Source organism: Pipistrellus hanaki (assembly GCF_964339955.1).
Source record: "Pipistrellus hanaki genome assembly, chromosome: 1".
In the NCBI taxonomy this organism is placed as follows: Eukaryota; Metazoa; Chordata; class Mammalia; order Chiroptera; family Vespertilionidae; genus Pipistrellus; species Pipistrellus hanaki.
Genome location: NC_140503.1, coordinates 73834831 through 73857489, shown reverse-complemented (window position 1 = coordinate 73857489; position 22659 = coordinate 73834831). Strand labels below are relative to the sequence as shown.

Below are 22659 nucleotides of genomic sequence, written 5' to 3'. Positions count from 1 at the left end.
CACCCCTGCTCTTGCTCCTGCTGGCCTTTTTCCTGCTCCCCAGGGTGAAGGCAGATGAGTGACCATCCCCACCCTCACAGGCACAACACATCCGACAGTGGGTACAGACCTGCTGGCCCTTCTACACATCCCTGATTCAGCTCTCCACCAGGAATGCTCTGAACCCCAGCTCTCATCTCATCTCAGATCCCCACACATGAGCTGGATGAGCCACAGGCAGAAAAGAAAGAGCAGAAAAGAAAGAGCAGAAGCCTATTCTTAAGAAAAGCCCTCCACAGGCCCTACCTATGCCTTGTATAGAGTGGAACTTCCCTGAAGTGCATGGCAGAGGCTGGGAAACTGCAGAGGGCAGAGCAGTCCTGGCTTCCATGCCTGTGATGAGACCGGTGCTGTCCTCAGGGTCTGCTTAGAAGAAAAGATCATAGGTCAACTATCCCACAATTGGTGGGGTCACCATCCCCAGAAGACTGTTGCTTCCCATGCTCCATCTCAAAGCCCCTCAGTCCCTTTCTCAAATTTTTTATTACTCCTTCAAAGGCCCAATGGGGACATCCCTTAAGGCAGTAAACAAACATTGGCAACTCGCCACACGACAGGCCTTATGACAGCTCTACAACATCTAGATCCCTAAACCTAAGTCTTAGATACTGCAAAGCGCACTTCCCTGGACATCACAGCACAACAGGGACCTCAGAAGCTCACCCAACACCAAGCAAAGTGTGGAGAGGAATTTTCAGGAGTCCCCAGGCCTTCTCTGTCCCTAAGACCAGAATTACCACCTGAAACTATGTGGCAGGCAAAGTCACAGACCCAGCTTATTCCTCTTAACTTTCCTAGCCCAGGCTCCCAAATGCCCAACCCTCTGAGTCATCAAGCTCATGCCTGCCTAGGGACTTAGTGGGAACACACAAGTGCAACACACATTCCTTCAAGGGAAATCATCGAGGGACATGAAGCCAAGTCCTACTGTCTCCCCTGCATGACATACTAAGATAAGGAGTCCTGGTATGCTGGTGTCTTTGTGGGAAATAAGTTTTTTTCTGACAGCTGCTCACTGCAATGCAAGGTGAGAGGCTGAAGCCAGGCTACACTTCCTGAAACCCCTACAGGGACCCTGTCCTTCATCCCAGGAGCTGCAGTGCAGGGCAGCTCCCCAGGATCCAGGTATCTCAAGCCTATAAGTCCTCATTAGATCATGACAGAGCAATGTGAGGTAGAGAAATAGGACAAGTAAGCTTTGAGCTCAGAGGGTCAGAGGTGACAGCAAGTAACATAGTTGGGAAGAAAAGGATCACACTGAGCCAACAAAGCAGTAGTGGACCATGAACTCATGTATTAGGGTCAAAATGCAAAAGCAAGCAATTTCATATTTCCTGAGCCCCAGAAAGAGCTCCCGGCTCCCTAACCTCAGTGTCATTGAGAAGCAGAATTGCTCAGCCACTGTCCCCAGTGGCCTCAATTTATCCTGTTTGCAGCCCTGCCCTGCCCCAGCTATCACCTGCCCTTTGCAGCTTATGAGCTTATCTCTTGTGACTCTACCTGCCCCCCAAACTCATCCACTCTGCTCTCTGTGCAGATCAATCAATGTCACCCTGGGGACCCACAACATTGAAAAGAAGGGGGAGACCCAGCAGTACTTCCTGGTAAAAAAAAACCATCTCACACCCAGACTATAATCATAAGAACTTCTCAAAGGACAACATGTTACTGCAGGTAAAAACCTTCTACTGCTCTTGTTCTTCTGAGTCTACATAGTGTTCCCTCCAACAGAATGAAGCATTTCCCTTCCCCCTTTCACATTCCAGTCACCTGGCCAGTCCTAGTGACGCAGGTGTTGCCTCAGTGTCAAGGCCCAAAGACCACGGGCTGACCTGGGCTAACTTGCCTCTTCCCCATTAGCTGGAGAGAAACATAAAGCAAACTGGTTCAGTGAAGCCCCTCCAACTGCACAGATACAAGAACAGGTTGAAGCCAGGACAGAAGTGCACTGTGGCCAGCTAGGGAAGGTGGCCCTAAGAGGCACATAATCAGACACTCTGCAGGACCATTCAGCTGTACATGGGAAAACCAACAGGAAGTAAGGCTTCCTTTCAGGTGATACTGACCATCTGACCTTGGCTCTGGGGACTGGAGTATTTGGGTAGTAACTTGGAGCTGGAGATCGAGGCAGGGTGGAATCCTTCACCCTCCAGGCTGTGAACTTTCTCTCTGAGAAGAAAAGAGGGAAGCTGCTAGAGCTGAAAGAATTAGGCCTCTGAGAGCCTACAAGGGCCTATGGTCACTGTAAACATGGTGCTCCTCCAGGGGATAAATTTGCAACACAGGCCCAAGTCATACACAGCAGTTAGATAACTATTCCCTGGTTGTGCAGTGATTATACCTGGTGGGTCCTCAGAGCTGGTTAATGGGCTCCTTCTCCATGCTAAGTGTCAGCCCCACCTACCTGCTCTCAGGTCCTTACACAGTAGACTACAGCCACAGTTCCGCAGCACCTTCATAGCCAGAGGGAAGGGGGGAGGAGACAGGGTGGGAAGAAATTAGCCAATGATCTTATATGCATACAAGAGGCCAAGTGCATAGGTGTATGGGACCCCACCAGTGCAAGAATCTGTGAACCAGGCTGGTTTCAGCCCCACCCTCACAGGCCAGGCCAAGGGACCCTATCAGTGCACTATATATATATAGTGCACTGATAGTGACTATATATATAGTCATATATATGTATGTATATATCTCAGTGCACTATATATATATATATATATATATATATATATATATATATAGTCATGCCATTTTTGCAGCTTTGTGATTTGAAATAAAAATGTATAGCCCTGGCCAGGTGGCCCAGTCAATTAGAGCATCATCCCATAAACCACAGAAGGCTGTGTTTCAATCCCTGGTATGGGGACAGGCACATATAGGAGGCCTTCTGTTACCTCCTGTATACAAAAAACATTGGGTGTTCAATTCCAGATCAGGGTACATCCCTAGATTGCAAATTCAATCCCCCATCAAAGTGCAAATGAGAGTTAATGGATCGATGTTTATCTCTTACTTCCATGTTTTTCTCTGTGGTCTGTGGGCTCTGAACAATAAGGTAATAACATACCAGAATAACAATTTCTTTTATAGTTTTTCTTCAAAAATAAATATATCCCTTGAGTCCAAACGGCTATCACCATGCTATCCTCATAAATTTCTGATTCTGATTATCTAAAGTGTGGGAAATAAACCAAAGCTTTTTCACTGTCCAGCTCAGTGAGGGGTCATCACAACAACCTCTCTCCCACCTGGACTCCTCACAGAACAGTAATTTGCAGGAGAGCCTTTCAGAGCAAAAGTGTATCTTGGCTTCTGTGCCCTGATGATCTCCCCTGGAAAAGAGAACACTAGGGCCTCAAACAAGATCAGACATCAGAGTTAGAGGACCTTGTCCAGGGACCTGTGATTAAAGGTAGAAAAGTGCCCATAGACCTGCATACCCTCTCCATCTCTGCCCAGCCCTGGGTTCCCCTGGGATCTATTCTTCATTACCTCCCCCTTTCATCTGTGTAGATGTCTCTGAAAGGATCCCATTTAGGATCATTTCCAAACACAAGCCTCCCAGGAGCAGAGCTGGGAGAAGTCTATCTGAATGTATCACACACTGTGTGTAAGGCACCTGGAGAGAAGGGATTTCTAACTTTCTCTTGGAAAACATGGAAATGTTGGTTGTCTTTTCTTTTTGAAAAAAAAAATTATTTATTTATTTTTTTATTGATTCCAGAGAGGAAGGTAGAGGGAGAAAAAGATAGCAACATAAATGATGGGAGGGAATCACTGGAGGGCTGCCTCCTACACACCCTCTACAGGGGATCTAGCCCACAACCCTGGCTTGTGCCCTTGTCTGGAATCAAACCTGAGACCCTTTAGTCCACAGCCTGACTTGACACTCCTTCCACTGAGCCAAACTAGCTAGGGCCTGGTTTTCTTTCTAGGTGAGGGCTTCATTAAATCATTTTCATAGCTTATACAGACTTTTTTTCTTTTCCATCCTTATCTGAGGATATGTTAATGATTTTTAGAAAGAGATGAATTGGGCGGTAAAGGGGGGAGAGAAACATCTATCAGTTGCCTCCATCATGCACCAGGAAAATAAAACTCCCAACCTAGGTTTGGGCCTGGGCCAGGAATGGAACCCACACCCCTTTGGTGAATGAGATGACTCTACAACCAACTGAGCAACTCAGCAAGAGTTATACAGATATTGTGTATTACATTAAGAAAATTTCTTTTCCTTTTGATCTGCCATAATCTGATTGTTATCATGTGTGAATGCTGAATTTTATCAAATGTTTATTGAGATAAGATTTCTCGCTTATGTTGCTCTTATTGAGATATGATTTCTCTCCAATTTCTGTAGCAAATTATGTTACTTGATCTATCTAAGGTTAAATGTGACCTACATTTTTACGGTAAACCTAATTTGCTCATACTGTATTAACTTTTTATATATTGACTAGAAGCCCAGAGCATGAAATTTGTGCAGGGAAGTGGGGGGTTATCCCGCAGCCCAGCCTGCACCCTTTCCAATCTGGAACCCCTTGAGTGATGTCCAACTGCCCATAGGACTGCTGGCACCAAAGCACTCACCTGCTTCTGCCTAATTGCCCTTAACCACTTTTGTCTACCAGTCTGATCACCCCTTAACCACTCCCCTGTGAGCCTGATCAATACCTAACTGCTCCCCAGCCAGCCCAATTGCCCCCAACTGCCCCCCCTGCTGGCCTGATTACCCGCAACTTCCCTCCCCTGCAGACCTGTTCCCCGCCAACTACCCTCCCCTGCAGGCCTGGGTTCCCCACCTCCCTGCAAACTGTCCTCACCTGCAGGCCTGGGTCCCCTCCAATTGGCCTCCCCTAGAGGCCTGCCCTCCCCTGTTGACCTGGTCTCCCCCTACTGTTCTCCCCTGCTGGCCCAGTCACCCCTAACTGCCCTCCCCTGTAGGCTTGTCTCCACCCCCCTCATTTTCCCTCCCCTGCAGGCCTGGGCCCCCACCCACAACTGCCCTCCCCTATAGGCCTGGGTCCCCCCAAACTGCCTTCCCTTGCTGGCCCGGACATCTCTAACTTCCCACAACTGTTCTCCCCTGCAGGCCATCCTCATGGGGGCAGCCATTTTGTGTCTTAGAGTGACAGTCAATTTGCATATTACTCGTTTATTAGATAGAATGGGTTAATTACCTATCTACCCCTTCTATAATACGGTTGATACATTATGTTGGGTGTTGTGTCTGTAAATGTGATAAGGTTGGCCTGTAAATTTCCTTTCTTATTCTGTTGTTTGTATCAAGGTTATATCAGCCTTTTTTTTTTGTAATATTCTTGGCTTATCTTTTAATAGTCTGCAGCATTTATTTAAAAAAAATAGTCCCTTTTAACCCCTAATAAAAAATATTTGCACCTTTGCCAAAACCGGTGTGGCTCAGAGGATAGAGCATTGGCCTGCGGACTGAAGGGTCCCAGGTTTGATTCCGGTCAAGGGCATGTACCTTGGTTGTGGGCACATCCCCAGTGGGGGGGGTGGGGGGGGAGAGGGTGCAGGAGGCAGCTGATCAATGATTCTCTCTCATAGATGTTTCTAGCTCTCTATCCCTCTCTCTTCCTCTCTGTGAAAAAATCAATCAAATATATTTTAAAAAAATATTTGCACCTTCTTTCTTTTTTTATTAGTCTCCAGATATTTGTCAATTTTATTAGCCTTCTCAAATAATTAATTTTGCTTTATGAAACCTCCATTGTGAGATTGCTTGTTTTATTAACTTCTGCTGCCTTTTATTATTCCTGCCTCCTACTTCATTGCTAGCATAGTAAATAATCCTGCCACAGTTCTACTGGTAAAACACTCTCAGAGCAATGCCTGAGTTCTGAACAGACTCTGAAGGGCTGCCTGGGATGTTCCAGCTCTTTTGCTTTGTTCACATCTGGCTCCAGTGTTGCTTCCTGGTATTTGGTCAGAAACAGAGGAACTTACCAGCCAGGGAATATCTACAACTAGGAGATGTCATACCAAGACTCTGAGATAGATAGGGATGTGACACAAGCATCCTTAGGTGTGAATTAGATTTTTCCAAACACAGTACTTTGATACATCTGCCCTGAACTGAGAAATAGAAAGAAAGACCCACCAGTTTTGCATTCATATACCAGAGGTTCTGATAAATGTTTCAGCAACATCTCTCTTACCTACCACAAACCAAAATATTGGCCACATCTGGTGCAGACATGGTAAGGAAGTGCACACCCTGAGTGAGGTGGGAAGAAAAAGAACTTATTCACACCAGAAGGTTGAAGTGGGACCTTTAGGCCTTGTGGGAACTAAATGCTTTTGGGGTAAATGGTCTTGGTGGTCAAAGTTCCTGGGGTGATAAAGATCCTCAGATGGGGAGGGAGGGATGAGCAATGTTGATTCAAGGTCACCTCAGAGGCAACATCACAACTCAGAATATGGCTCATTTCAATTTTCACATACCAAGAAGTACAGTCAGCACGGATTGATTTGGGAGAGGGGAGTCTCTATTGTTATACTTATCCCAGTTTGATGAGGATGAGCACACTGTCTTCACCCAAACTCATTTCTCCACTCCTTTTCACTATAATCCTCTCTCTATTCATCACCCCAGATATGTACCCACTCCAGTGTTTTACTGAATTATCCCCAACCTTGTTCTTTGTTGCTGGCTGGGCCATAGGAAAAATTAAAGGGCATTCTAGTGGATGCCAAAAGTGTGGAAATCTCATAGATATGCATCTGTCCTACAGACCTTTTTCTCTCCTCATCCCTACCCTCTCTCCTAAATCCTTGCTACTACTGGGGCCAAATGGAAGCATAATCTTCCCCACACCCACACATAATGCAGGTTCTCCTTCACAGACAGGTCTCTTCCTCAAAGCTGTTTTGGATATCATGTAAACACTCCAGAAATTCTGAATTCCTAATAAGAATGTAGGGTTAACCATAACTGAGGGAGGAATCTCTTCTCAACAGCACAGTGAAGTCTCGTGCAAAGAACAGATCAGTTAAGTTCTGGCCTACTATACCTGTAGGTTCTGATTTTAGGCATAACTTGAGAATGGCCAGGCTCAAGGAAATTGGCTTATAGCAGGAGCATCAAATGCCATGTGTGAGTGTGGGAATGTCATGCCTTGTGTCATTGTCATTTCCTACATGGAATGGCCCTGCCCACTTGCAATGAGCAGTAGAAGTAATTTGGTGAGAGGCTAAGGCCCAAGGGGATTGACTGCCCAGCATGGGCCAGGCATGATATTTTGCTACATATTGGGGAAGAACATCAAGGAATAAAGGATAAGAGCAAAGGGAATACATTATCCAAATAAACTTTTCCATCACAATATGGCAGCCTCTGAGATACCTTCCTCTTCTGAAAGAACAAGAGTCCCACATTAGATATAGAGACAGAAACATTTATTTTTCAACATCCCTTTAATTTTCCTCCAGATTACTGAAAAAATATAGTAAATGATGATGTTGTGAGAGGAACCAAGATGGCAACATAGGTAAACACCTGAACTTGCTGCCTCCACAACCACATCAAAACTACAACTAAAAGACAAAACAGATATCATCCAGAACCATGGGAAGGCTGGATGGGTGTAAATTATACAACTAGAAGGAAAGAGAAAAGCACACTGAGACTGGGAGGAGGTGCAGAAGTGTGGAAGTGGAGTGCAGAAGTATGGAGACATACTCAGAAAAGGGCTGTCAAATGGGTACACTATGTCTTTTTCAATCGGGAGGAAGAAGCTCCCAACTTCATTGAACTTCAGTTCCAGGAGAGACTCTGGGCACCCAGACTCATGAAGGGAGAAACTGGACTATCTGGCATCATGCTGGAAGAGGAGAGCGGTGTTCTCTCAGAGGTGCTTGCAGAGATTGTTCCTGCACAGCAGCATGGGACACAGAGATCTGGGGAACTCCTCAGGGCAGGACTGATGGTCAGCCATTGCTGTTTGCTCGGCCCTGGTGATTCGCTGAGACCCTACTCCACCAAATTTACAACCCCACCCAAACTGTGCACAGAGGCTTTTGCATATGAATGGCCTGGCCTTTTACAATCTAAAACCTAACAAACTGAAACTGTGTCAGAGAGCCCAGAGTCTCCAAAAGAAGGCCCAAGGCTGGACAGCAGCTTGCTTCACAGCTGTGCCTCATTTGGGTGCCTCCAAATTCCAAACAAAGAGGAGGAATCTTCAGATCTCTCTGTAGCTCCTGCTGGGTCAACTGAGGCAATGGCTGACTTTGCATCTCGTTGGATATCCAAGAACCAGTGTACCCAGTGGTCAGAGTGAGACCATTCAGATTACGACTCTTCACATCCATCAGAGACACACTCATGGGGCAGACTCAGTGAACACCAAAGCCCCACTGAAGTAAGTTTAGCCCCATAAGGGTGTTTCCAGCACAGAAGTTCTCCCATTATAGACTCAACTGATCCTCACAGCCAACTGGCCTGGAGGTCAATTCTTCCCAGTGATACCAACAGCAATAAAGGCATAACTACAACAAGACTATACACACAACCCAAAAAGGGGTGCACCAAGAGTTTCCACCTTAGGTAATTAGGGAGGCTGAGCCACTGGGCCATATTCGACATCTAGCACACAAAGCCACTTTATCAACACAGAGAAGCAGCTAAAATGCAGAGTCAAAGAAATGGAGGGAAAGAAAACTACTGAATATTGAGTTCAAAACCACAGTTACTCAAGAATATTCTAGAAACCTCTGAGAAATTTAGTGAAACCCTCAAGGATATGAAAAAGGACCAACTAGAAATTAAGCATACATTAACTGAAATAAAGAATAATATACAGAGATACAACAGGAGACTATAAGACACCAAGAATAAAGTCAAAGATTTAAAATACAAAGAAGCAACAAACAGTAAAAGCAAAAAGAAAAAAAAAATCCAAAAAATATGAAGTTAGTGTGAGGAGCCTCTGGGACAACTTCAATCATACCATCATCTGAATTATAGGGGTGCCAGAATAAGAGAGAGAGCAAGATATTGAAAACCTATTTGAAGAAATAATGACAGAAACTTCCCCTACTTGGGGAAAAAATAAACTTACAAGTCCAGAAAGTGCAGGGAACCCCAAACAAAAGGAATCCAAAGAGGACCACACCAAAACACATCATAATTAAAATGCCAAGGGCAAGAGACAAAGAAAGAATATTAAAAGCAGAAAGAGAAAAACAATTACCTATAAGGAAGTACCCATAAGACTGTCGGCTGATTTCTCAACAGAAACTATGCTGACCAGAAGGAAGTGGCAAGAAATATTCAAAGTGCTGAATAGAGAAAACATACAATCATGATTATTCTACCCAGATAAGCTATCACTTAGAAGGGCATATAAAGAGCTTCACAGATAAGAAAAAGCTAAAGGAGTTCATAACCCCCAAGCAAGTATTATATGAATGCTAAAGGGTATTCTTTAAGAAGAGGAAAAAGGTAAAAATAAAAATTATGAATAACAAAGTGATAACAAATACATATTTATCAACAAGTGAATCTAAAATTCAAGTGAATAAAAAATCTGATGAAAAGAATAAACTGGTGAATATAATAGAATCAGGGGGATAGAAGTGGACCGACAATGCTCAGGGCAAAGGGGGGGTGGAGGAGGAGGGAAGAGACTGGACAAAAAACAGATACTTATGGATGAGGACAGTGTAGGAAGGTGAGGGTAGAGGGTGGTGTGGAAACCACGTGGAGGGGAGAAATGGGGCAGGCGGGGATAGGAGCAAGTGTAATAATATAAACAACAAATATATTTTTTAATGATGATATTTGTAGAGCTGTGGATTAGATCACAGACTATGGAACCATATCCCTGCATTCTAATCAATGTTACCTCCCCACTCTTATGAGCTGAGTGATATATAGCAAGCCCCCTACCTTCTAGGGGTCTTAGATTTCTTATTTGTGACATGAAATATTTTAATAACTAACTCAAAGGGTTAAGAGAAAATCTACAGAGATCAATAAATATTAGCCAGCATTAAGATGTTAGATATTATTTTCTCATTTGTTCATTTGTACTAAATATGTCTTATTTTATCTGATTATTTGTATTTTATTTTCCAGATATAAGTTTATTAATAACATACTGAGACACAGATTCTTAAAATTACAAGTCCAGATGAATTTTACCATTTCTTAGTTTGATTCAACTTTGATCACATCTAGAAAGAAACTTAGTCTCTCCAGTGAGGCTTTTCCCAGGTGGGGTACTTTCTTACAAAAGTACCTATTTCACACTGTTTTCCACATGCCTGCCACCTCAGTAAGCTTTCTCCTATTAATTCATATTTCTAATTCTGGATTTTGGAGAGCTTTCCCTTATGGCTCTGGCCATTTGACTAGCTATTGAGGTTAAAAGAAAAGTTTCCCTAAACTTCCCACCCTTTCATTTTTACTCTGATCAGCATAGCATGTCAGGGTGGCTATGTTCAAGATCGAACTCTTGAAAATCCAATGAAAATATTGAGGAATACAGGAATGAGGATGGCGAGAAAGGTCAACATTTCTCCAAAGAAGATACACAAAAATTATTAATAATATGTAATCCGAAACAATGAGATACCATTACATACCCACTAAAATGGATATAATAAATAATAATAACAATAATAATAATAACTATATAGGCGATGTGTAAAGAAATGGAAGTATTTGTACATTGGTGGTGTGAATGTAATATGGTACAACAAACAGTTTAGTGATTCCTCAAAAACTTAAACCTAGGAATACCATAAGACCCAATAATTCCATTTCTAGGTGTATAGCCAAGAGAAATGAAAGCAAATCTTCAACACTGAAGTTTTTACATAAATATTTATAGCTTCATTAGTCACTACAGCCAAAAGATGGAAACAACCCAAATGTCTATTTAAGATATAGAGATAAATTAGGACAGACACACCACACACACACACACACACACACACACACACACACAGACACACACACATACAGAATAGTATTTAGCCACCAAAAAAAATATTGATATGTGGTACAACTTGGATGAACTTCAAAATCATTTTGCTAAGCAAAACAAGCCAAACACAACAGCTCACATATTCCATGATTTCTTTCATATGAAATAAACAGAATATGCAAATCCATCAGAGACTAGTAGTTGCCAAAAGCCAGGGTATTGGTGGGAGAAAGAGAATGGAAAGTGATTAAGTACCCATTAATTGTGGTTACACACAACTTAATGGGTGGAATGAAATGTTCTTCTGGAGTCATGAGAAAGCTTTGAAATTATGAAGAGGAGGTGATTGCACAACATTTTGAATACACTAAATGCTACTGCATTGTACACTTTAAAATAATTAATGTTATGTTATGTGAATTTTACCTCAATATTTAATAAGTGTTATAATATAATTTTGTATTTAATATAATTCTTTTTATTTTTAAACAATTCCGATATACATGAGAGTAAAATATGCTAGTTCATACCTCATTACAGGAAAGATGATTATCAATGAACAATCTAAAATCAGATGGTTTTGTTTTCTCTATAATTAAATTGTTTTTAAGTTTGTTTCATTAATTTCAAAACTTAACTGCATGGTAAAAGTTTTAATAACTAGGAACAGAGGCTACAGTCGCACTGAATAAGATTTTTAAGAACACAGGGAAATTCTTACATCATAGTGTTAAGTGAAGATTTTTAAAAGTTGTATTGTATATAAAATATATGTAACATTGTATATATACATGTTGTATATATAGCATGATCCCAAGTACTTAAAATGCTCTTCTTATGGTAACATTGTGTTGGGGGTTTGGGCAAATTGGTGAAATTTTTCTTTTTTACTTTCCAAATTTTTCCTTTTTTTAAATCAAAGTATCATTTTATTTAATGAGTCATTTTATACAATATGAACATCAATCCTATATAATAAAGAGAAACCTGTAAATTGACCATACCCCACTATACTAATCAGCCAATCAGGAGTGAGTATGCAAAATAACCTGACAAAGATGGCTTTGGACAAAACACACAGGGTCCTCTGTGCATGAGCTGCAGAAGAAACATTTTTCTTTTCTTTTCTTTTCTCTTTAAATATATTTTATTGATTTTGTTACAGTGAAGAGGGGAGAGGAGTAGACAGTCAGAAACATCCATGAGAGAGAAACATTGATCAGTTCTCTCCTGCACACTTCCTACTGGGGATGTGCCGCCAAACCAAGGTACATGCCCTTAACAAGAGTCAAACCTGGGACACTTCAGGTTGCAGGCCGATGTTCTATCCACTGAGCCAAACCAATTTGAGCAAAAACACCTTTTCTGACAACTCATTGGCTAAGCTTCCTATACACCGTCACTTGCAATGTTCTTGGTAACATTGGTAATAAGAATCCAAGATGATCTAGGGCTTTTCCACCACACTCCTAGTGGAAAAAACGAAGGTCTGCTGATGGAGGGGCTAAGAAATGTTATATCCTGCCCTAATCAGTTTGGCTCAGTGGAGAGAGCCTCAGCCTGCTGAACACAGGGTCCAATTAGATTCTGATCAAGGGCATGTAAATAGGTTACAGACTCCTCCAGGGCCAGGGCCCAGCTCAGGGCTCATGTAGGAAGCAACCAAACAAAGCGTCCCTCTCACATTGATGTTTCTCTCTGTCTCTCCCTCTCTCTTCCACACTCTCTAAAAATCAATGGAAACATATCCTCAGGTGAAGAGAAGAAATGAAGAAGGAAATGAGGGAGGAATGGAGGGAGGGAAGGAAGGAGGGATGGAGGGAGAGAGGGAGGGAGGAAGGGAGGGAGGGACGGAGGGAGGGAGGGAGGGAGAAAAAGGAGAAAGAAAGAAATATCATATAATATGAAAGACACATCTTGAAAATGCCTAAAGAAAGCTGTTATTTTTTCATGGTTAAGGTACTAGAATCCGTGTTGGTGAAAACACCTTGGTGGCTGCTGTGACTGGCAGTGGCTGCAGCAGTAGGGTGATGGGGATGGTACTTTCGCCTGATTAGCCCAATCATCTCCCGCAGAGGGAGACCAAACTACAGATTAGGCCCGCTCCCCTTGTGCTCCCAATGTGTGAGAGGGGGTAGGCTGGGCTGAGGGAACCACCCACACACAAACACAGTACATGAATTTTGGGCACAGGGGCCCTAGTATAATTATAATTGTAAAAAATAATAATTATAGCAAGAAAGGACTGATTTTCAGATTTTCAAATTAGAGTCAACTACATCTAAACAGAACTTCTTTACATGGAGCCCAAAAGGTCACAGCATAAAATGTGTTATTCTGTAGCCCCTGTATTTTTGCTGATAACAGGTTTTTAGAAAAGCAGCTTCAGGTTTTCACCTAAGGTCTAAAACAGTTGAAACAGATGATTCAGTCTCAGCAGAAAAATGCCAAAACAGGAGCTGGACAATAGAAGAAACAAGGATATGATCAGAGGCTGCTGCCAAAGCTGCCTTAATAGACACCTGCGCTCTTTGCAGGATGAAAGGCCAACTTTCTTAATGAGCATATTTACCACTGTCATCAGAAAGGTTCTTTATTTTGTAAAGGTCTACTAGAAGAGGTTTGGAGTGTAGGTGGTACAACAAGGAAGATGTTTACACTGAAATTATGTATTTTGATACATAATACTCCTCATAGAAATATTGTAAAAAACAGAAAAAGTAAGGTGGACATTTAAACTAAAAGACTAACCATTCAGAGAAGCGTAGTCAATCTTTGAACAGAATTGGGCAAAGGCCATTTAAAAGCAACAGTCCTTTACAGAGTAGTGAGCTCATCAGCATAGTTTGGTTAGCAGGTGTGAGCCTATAATGTGCCACGCCTGCTCTAGCAGAAGTGTGGCTCTGCACAGAGCACAGAGGATTGTGAAAGGACAATTACTGGTCTTTGGTTGACAAGCACGTTTTCTCACTTCACTGGATACCAACAACTTAGTAACCTGAACTTCCTTTGGGGAAACTGCTCTTTCCAGTCCTGATTCATGTGGTTTGGGTGGGACTGAACCCAGCCAACCCAAAGTAAGGATGACCTAGGCTAAGCCAATCATTGGGTTCAACTTCAAGGGCCACAGTGATTCCTTACTCTAGGCCAATGCATGTCAAGGACAGTACTTTGGTTAATAATGTTGACAAGACACATGGATTCTATCACTGAGCATTTGTAACTAAAAGCCTTCAGGAAGAAACTGTGATGATGAATGGGTTGCTATGTCAGTTTGGTAGAGGGTGGTGATGCTCTGCTCCTCCCCTGTGTACCATTCTACCATGGCCCTTCCCACTCAGTACTCTGCTCCCTGATGTTTCTGTCTCCCCCATCAGATGGTCAACTCTTTCTAAAGCAGCTATTTTCAACCAGTGCCCACAAGAACCTTTAAAACATCAATACCAAACTATTTAGTCAGGATCACTAACCTATTTTCCCTTAGGTCAGCAAATAAAAATATACCAACAGGCGAGCTGGCATGGCTCAGTGTTTGAGTGCTGACCTACGAACCAGGAGGTCATAGCTGGATTCCTGGTCTGGGCACGTGCCCAGGTTGTAAACTCAAGAAGCAGCTAATCAAAGATTCTCTCTCTACATTGATGTTCCAGGTCTCTCTCCCTTTTCCTTCCTCTCTAAAATCAATAAAAAATATATATTTAAAAAATGACAAATGTTATGTGGTATGAATGCCATGCCTTGCCCTATAAACAATGGGTCATCAGTACTCCCACTTCTAGGAATATATCCCAAGAAACTAGAAACACCAATCAGAAAGGATATTTGCACCCCTATGTTCATAGCAGCACAATCTACAATAGCCAGAATTTGGAAACAGCCTAGGTTCCCGTCAGCAGATGATTGGATCAAAAAACGATGGTACATCTACACAATGGAATACTATGCTGCCATAAAAAAGAAGGAATTCTCATCATTTGCAGCAACCTGGATGGAATTGGAGAACATCATGCTGAGTGAAATAAGCCAATCAATGAAAGAGAAACACCAAATGACCTCACTCATTGGTGGATGATAAAGATCATTATAAACTGATGAACCAAGAGACAGATATAGAGAAAGTAAAGCAACAGGCAGACTGTGAAATTACAGTGGGGAGGGGAGGAAGATCTGAGGGAGATAATAGATCAATCGAAGGACTTGTATACATGCATATAAGTACAACCAATGGACATAAAACTCTGGGGAGGGAAGGGATGTGTGGGAGGGAGGGAGGGGGCAAAAAAATCAATAAAATATGTAAAAATAAATAAATAAATAAATAAACAATGGGTCATATAATAAAGTTGTATTTTATTGACCACATTGCATAATATGGTTGTGTATGATTAGTTAATTTTTGGTACCAGAAATTCTTATATACAAGGATAGGCACCTGATATTTTTTGTCACTTTGGATCAAAAAGGGTACTTAATTACTTTTTATAAATTAATTAAAAGTATAACCATTTTATGAGAGATCTGCAAAATATATATATATTTAATGTGCCACTGGATTTTAGTAATTAGTTAATGTGCTATGAGATGAAAAAAGTTGAAAATCGCTGCTATAAAGTAAGGAGACATATCTCTACTATGTTTGGCCATTGGACACAGAAGGACCTAAACAGACACAGGCAAAAGAAATCACCCTGATGGACTTAGTTGCATGGAGATGAGGCACTGGGGGTTCTCTCACTATGGGCTCAGGTTTCTGGGCTCCAGTACCTCTGCTGGTCAAAACCACATCCCCACCTGCACCATTGGGTTCCTGCTTGAAGATGGAGTCTGCTCAGGTGTCTTCTATAAGTTATCAGCTGTGGGTACTGATGTGGTCACTGCATACTTCTCACACAACCACACAGAGACCATTATCAGGCAGGAGGTGTGGGGGCTGAGATGCTTAATAAAAAGCCTTTTGGGATGAAGCACTGCAAAACCAGAGAGGGACTCAGGTCACAGAGCCCACCCACACCTCCTTCCACTTCTGGGTGCTAACAGAGAGCACAGAGAAACACCAGCAGCTCCCACCTGAGCAGCCCTCCTGGGAAGATGCAGCCACCCCTGTTCGTGTGCCTACTGGCCTTTTTCCTACTCTCCAGGGCGGAGGCAGGTGAGTGACCATCCCCACCCTCACAGGCACAACCCATTCCACAGTGGGCACAGACCTACTGGCCCCTCTGCACCAGGAATGCTCTGAACCCCAGCTCCCATCCCATCTCAGACCCACACACATGAGCTGGATGAGACACAAGCTGAAATGACAGGGCAGAAGCCTATTTTCAAGAAAAACTGGGCCATGCAATGCCCTCAAAAGGCCCTTCCTGTGCCACATGGTGAGTGGAACTTCCTAGAAGTGCATGGCAGAGGCTGAGAAACTGCAGAGAGCACAGCAGTCCTGGCTTCCATGCCTGTGATGAGACAAGTGCTGTCCTCAGGGTCTGCTTAGGAGAAAAGGTCAGAGTTCAGCACACCACACTTGGTGGGATCATCATCCCCATAAGACTGCTGCTTCCTCTGCTCCATCTAAGTCCCTTTCTCCAGATCGGTTTTCTTCCCAGGCCTTTAGCAATTCCTCTCTTTAAAGGATGAGCCAGTGAGACTGGAAATCTCAAACTACTCTGCTTCCCAGAATCCCACAGCTATGGCCTTACCTCCTTGGTAAGGCCAGTGCTTGGTAAGGCCAGTGCTGATGTTCACTCACCTCCTCCAGAGGCCCATTGGGAGCCATCCCTCCAAGCAGCCAACAAACATTTACATGGCACCGCCCCATGTATCAGCAACTAGATCCCTAATCTTAAATCCTGAACACTGCAAAGCACACTGCCCTGGACATCACAGCATCACAGGGGCCTCAGAAACTCACCCAACACCAAGTGAAGCCAGGAGAGGAATTTTCAGGAGCCTCCAGACCTTCCCTGTTCCTAGGACCTCTATACTTACCTGCAACTATGTGGCAGGCAAAGTCACAGATCCAGCCTGTTACTTTTCTGTTTTCCAGAAGAGACAGTTGAGGCCCCCCCCCCACTGCGCCCCCCCCCCCACATCCCCTGGACTCCCTCCCAGCTCCAGGCCACCCTAGGCTCCCAAGTGCCCAGCACATGAGCATCAAGCCGATGCTTGCCTGATGGACTCCGGGGAGCACTCAGGCACAACAGGATTTTCCTTCAGGGGAGATCATCGGGGGACATGAAGCCAAGCCCCACTCCCGACCCTACATGGCCTACCTTCACATTGAAGATGAAGAGGAGGAATCCTGGTGTGGCGGTGTCCTTATGGGAGACAACTTTGTTCTGACAGCTGCTCACTGCAATGGAAGGTGAGAGGTTGCAGCCAGGCTACACTTCCTAAGAGTCCTACAGGGTCCCTGACCTTCATCCGAGAAGCTGCTGCCCAGGGCAGCTGCCCAGTTTCCTGGTAACTTAAGCCCATGAGACCTCATCAGAGGAGCTCTCTGATATCATGTCAGAGCAATGAGAGCCTGAGAAATAGGACAGGTAAGCTTTGGGCACAGAGGGTCAGAGGTGAAAGCCAGGAACACAACTGAGAAGAGAACAAACACACTGGCCAAAAAAAGCAGCTATGGACTATGAACACATGCATTAGGGTCAAAATGCAAATGCAAGCAATTTCATGATATTTCCTGAGGGCAAGAGAGAGTTCCCACAAGCCCTACTCTCTGTGTCAGTTGGAACCAGAGTCACTCAACCCCTGGACCCTATGAACTGATATCCCTTGTCTGTAGCCCTGCTCTGCCCCAGATACCTCTTGCCCTTCATGGCTCCTGGGATGTATCTGCTGTGACTCTACCTACCCTCCCAGGCTCCCCCTCGCCCCCCCCCCACACACACACACACATGCACACTCATGTACTCTGTTCTATTTACAGGTCAATCAGTGTCACCCTGGGGGCCCACAACATCACAAAGCAGGAGAAGACCCAACAGGTCATCCTAGTGAAAAGAGCCATCCCACACCCAGACTATGATGGGAGTAAAGCCTCCTGTGACATCATGTTACTGCAGGTGAGGAAAACTCCTGCTGCTCTTACAGTTTTGAGATATCATTGTTTCTCTTCTGACTGTGGCCTGTCCCTTCCATTTCTCCCATTCCAATCACCTGATTAGTCCCAGCAACTCAAGTGTCCCATCATGGTCTCCAGGCCCAGAGGCACTGGCTGACCTGGGCTCCCTTGTCTCTTCCCCATCAGCTGAAGAGAAACATCAAGAAAACTGATGCTGTGAAGCCCCTCTCTCTGCCCAGGAGAAAGGACCTGCCAAGTCCAGGAGATAACTGCATTGTGGCCGGCTGGGGGCGGGTCAAAAGGGAGGGCCCTTGCTCAAAGACTCTGCAGGAGGTAGAGCTGACCTTGCAGGAGGATTGTGAGTGTAAAAGTCGCTTTAAATATTACAACAGGACCATTCAACTGTGTGCAGGGAACCCAGGAAAAAATAAGGCTTCCTTTAAGGTAATACTGAACATCTGCCTAGCTTGGCTATGGGAAGAGGGATGTTTGAATACAGAATGGGACCTGAGGAGGGAGGGCAATACTTCACCCTCTCAGCTGTGATCTTTCTCCCCAAGAGGAAAAGAGGGGAGCCGCCAGAGCTGGGAGGAATTGGCCCTCTTAGAGGCTACAAGGGCCTATGGTCACTCTAAACATGGTGCTCCTCCAGATGGTGAATTTGCAATACTGACCCACGCTGGGACACAGCAGTTAGATAACTATTTCCCTGGGTGTGTAGAAGTTATACCTGGTGGCTCCTTCTCCATGCTAAGTGTCAGCCCCACCTGCCTGACATTGAGTCCTTACAGAGTAGATTGCAATCACAGCCCCACAGCATCTTCATAACCAGAAAATCAGGGTTCTGGGGGAGCAGAGAGAGCCACCACCTGAGGTGAGGTGAAGCAGTGACAATGTACAGGCTGAGGGAACCACAGAGACCTGCCTGTCTGCTTATCTCCAAGGTGGAAACCATGCAAGGCAGCCTTCTCTGAGAAGGGAAGGCAAACTGCAAGATAGTGTGTGAGTGAGACAATGAAGGGACAGGGGCCTTAGAGGGACTTGTGGTTGAGGGGTCTAGGACAGGGCCAGGAGAAGTGACTCAATTCTTCCCTCTCTGTGTCCACAGGGGGACTCCGGGGGACCGCTCCTGTGTAAAAATGAGATCCAGGGCATTGTCTCCTATGGAGACCCTTGTGGGGATCCCCCACGGGTCTACACCAAAGTCGCCAGTTTCCTTCCCTGGATAAGAGAAACCATGAACAAACTCCAAGTGCAGGGCCCAGACCATCTTCTCCGGAGCTAATCTAGGATCACACTGTGGCGAGGGAAGTGCTGCCAGCGACTGAATAAATGTCTCTTAGCTGATGAGAAGAGCAAGTTTGTTCTTTATTCTTTGACTCTCATTCACAGGCTCCAGATCTGTGCTCAGAAGGCCAATAGCACAATTCTTCTCTGTTCTACTTCCTCTTCTTCCCCTCTTCCCGCCCCCCATGCCTCCCTATATCGTACCACCACCACCAAACCCCATGCAAAGCTATTACCAGCTCCTTCTTGGCCACACCTGCACCTGCAGGGCCTGCCCATCTGCCAGGGCAGAGAGGAGCACCATTAGGAGAAAACATAAATCTCTCAGGTCCTGGGCTCAATGTGAAGGTCTTACTTCTTCCTCTGTGTTACATGCTGAGAGAAAAGGACTAGCACTGTGGGTGCTGGGCACCAAGCAGGCACAGCCTGGCTGCAGCTCAGGAGGCCCCACCACACTGGGGAGAGGAGGGTCTTCCTGAGCAGGACATTGTTCTCCCACAACCAGGAAGTGGCAGGTTTTGGGTGTCTGGGGGATGGTGAGGAGAGATGGGGGTGGAGGAGGGAGGGAAACCCTGAGAAGCTTCTCATTCCCTCCTAGGCTGAATTTCTCTCCCTCCCCTTATCTGCCCTTCTCTGAGCTCAGGGCCTCACTTGGCCTCTAGTCTCCTGGATGCCCCTTTTTTTATCCCTGCTAACCATTGAGCATCCTCATAGTCCACCAACCCCTGCACCCCACAGATGACATTGATATGTGCTCCTTGCTCTAACATATCCCCTCTACATAGGACACCGACAGTAACCAGGTCAAACAAGGCTGGTCACTGAGTTGCCACCCAGCTTATGCCCTGGCACAGGGTGACTGGGGGACCAGACCTGTGCTGGCCCCATGCAGGGCCCTGGAGGACAGGGCGGCAGGGTGTCTGCAGAACACATGGCCCATCTCTCACTGGGCAGAGCCAGCTCCACCCTCACATCCAGCCCAGTGTCCCCACCATGTATTCAGAGTCCACAGACTGCTGGTCACTCAGGTGCCTTAGTCCCCTGCAGCCTGTTCCTCACTGCTGGCCTCAAGGCTCAGGATGTGGGGAGGGAGGCCACATGGGTTCCACTTGCCTTTTTAGTTAGAAGTCACCTGAAGAGTTGACTTTGGGATATCTCCCTCCTCAGACATTAGTCCTTCTCTGTATTGGGTTCAAAATCACTCACACCTTCAGGAAACAAACATCAACTCGATTAGAAGAAACATATACCTTGATAGAAGCAAGCACAAGATCCTGAGCAGGACGAACTATGAGCAGGCCAAGGGGAACCTAAGAACAATGCTCACCTATCTGACCAAGGAGGTGAGGATAGAGTGGCCCCAGGCCTTAGGAAACACCAGATATCAACAGAAGGTTAAGACATCCAACAGGTTTTCAGTGAGTTAAGAAAAGAACGATTTTCTGGGGAAGGAAGATGGCTGCGACAGGAAGGCAGACTGCAAGATAGTGTGTGAGTGAGACAACGAAGGGACAGGGTGTGGACCCATGGGGAATGTTAGTTTGTGAGTTGAGGGAATAGCTATACTTCAGGGGACTATGGGGGATCTCTGGACAGGGTTCCCCTGACCGGGCAGCCGCAACCAGCTCTGATGTGGAGGCATGCAATCTTGAAGGGGAGAATGGATATTGACAGAAGCCTGAAATTCCCGGCAATATACAATTACACATTAGACCAATGGAGTAGAAAAGAGAACCCAAATATCAACCCAAACCACTATGCTCAATCAATATGTATCAAAGGAGACATGAACATACAACTGCACCCAGCGAACAGCTCTGAACCCAAGAACACTGTTCCCAAGTGGTGTGAGCACTGGGATTCGGAGGAGCTCTACACCCCCTCCCAGAAAGGTCAGATTTTGCCTGGGATAAGGTGAGGTCTGTGGTCCAGGCAGGAGAATAAAATACGGAAAGCAAGAGCTAGAGGATTCAGGAAGTCTCCATCCAGAAAAATCTACAGCTATTGGGGCTGGCATGATCTGCAAATGTGGAAGGGGATCTGCAAGGCTGCCAACAGAAGGGAACTCTAAAAAGCAACCCATAGCTCAACTGAGGCAAAAGGCCAGCCTAAAAATTTTAATAGTCTGCTGGCTGCTTAGACCCAAGGAGTTAAAAGACTGTAAAAACTTGAGCCACCACACTACTCTGGCTTTTTCTTTTTCTTCTTTTTTCCTCTTTAAATCCTTGTTTTTGATTACTGAGCCCAATATATAGGATCTCCCTATTGGGGAAACTCTAAAAGACTGTAGGCAAAATTGTTTTTGTGGAACCTGGGGATCAGAGTGGGGGATAAAGATCAGAGAACCAGATCTAAGGCAGCCCATTGCCCAAACCAGTATTAAGCTCCACAGGGAAAACAAAATCTAAACACTAGCTAAAGAGGACCTATAGACCCAGAGGTTAATCCAGAAACACTGCCACCCAGAGGTTGAAGCACAAATTGATTCTTGTGTAAACACAAAGAAGTATAAAAAGCAAAGTATTGACTGCTTCAAAATCAGGATGGAATGTGGCCTATAGCACTGAGGAGCAGTGGAACTCAGGGAACTTCAGTACTGTTCTGACTAGGAAGCAGGTGAGCCAAAAAGAACAAGAGAGGAAGTGAATGACCTTTATATATTTTAGATGCCAATTTTTCAGCAGGTTATTGTAAATAGCATCTACCAATCCTTGTTTTTTGCATTACTGTTATGAGGCCTTTGGTTAAATAGAAGCTTTAAATTTTCAAGGAACCTAAATTACTCACTTCTTCCTATTGTTTTGGAATTCTACATATTTTCTGAAAAGTAGAAGAAACTAATTGTTGGCAGATTTTCTCATTATTTCTCATAATGCTCAGGAACTCCAGAACCTCCAATTACATGATTACCTTAAGAACATATCAGGGAACGTTTCATCTTCACCTGTATATTTGCATGACTGGCAAGTGTTGCTTTCTCAGAAAAGTCTTTCCCAAACCCTATTAAAGGTCAGGTTAACTGGTCACATCCTCTCATAATTTTTTCCTACAGCATACATTATACCATTCATAATCATGTTCGTGTGTTTATTTGGCTAATGTATGTCTCACACCTCCAGATTAGAAACTAAATCTGTTATCGCTCACTATTTATTTGGTAGAATGCCACATAGAGAGAAAGTACTTAATACATTCCTTCTGAATGAAACAATTGCCCAGGCATGGACATTCTATCTCCACCTGTATTATGTAAAATTCCTTCCCTCAGGGATCCTTTCTCTAGTGTTCCTATGATTTGGCTCCCTCATTTCA

At 44.5% G+C, this 22659-nt stretch overlaps 1 protein-coding gene across 1 annotated transcript; it reads left to right on the top strand.

Annotated features, from left to right (window-relative positions):
• Positions 1-7886: 7886 nt before the first annotated feature.
• On the top strand, positions 7887-19345 carry LOC311620563 (granzyme B(G,H)-like; the record flags this gene model as incomplete). The annotated part of the gene is made up of 6 exons (XM_084880046.1): positions 7887-7994; positions 16038-16149; positions 17208-17355; positions 17926-18061; positions 18247-18504; positions 19169-19345. 6 exons carry the CDS (start codon positions 7887-7889, stop codon positions 19343-19345), a joined length of 939 nt encoding a protein of 312 aa, XP_084736172.1.
• Positions 19346-22659: the final 3314 nt, after the last annotated feature.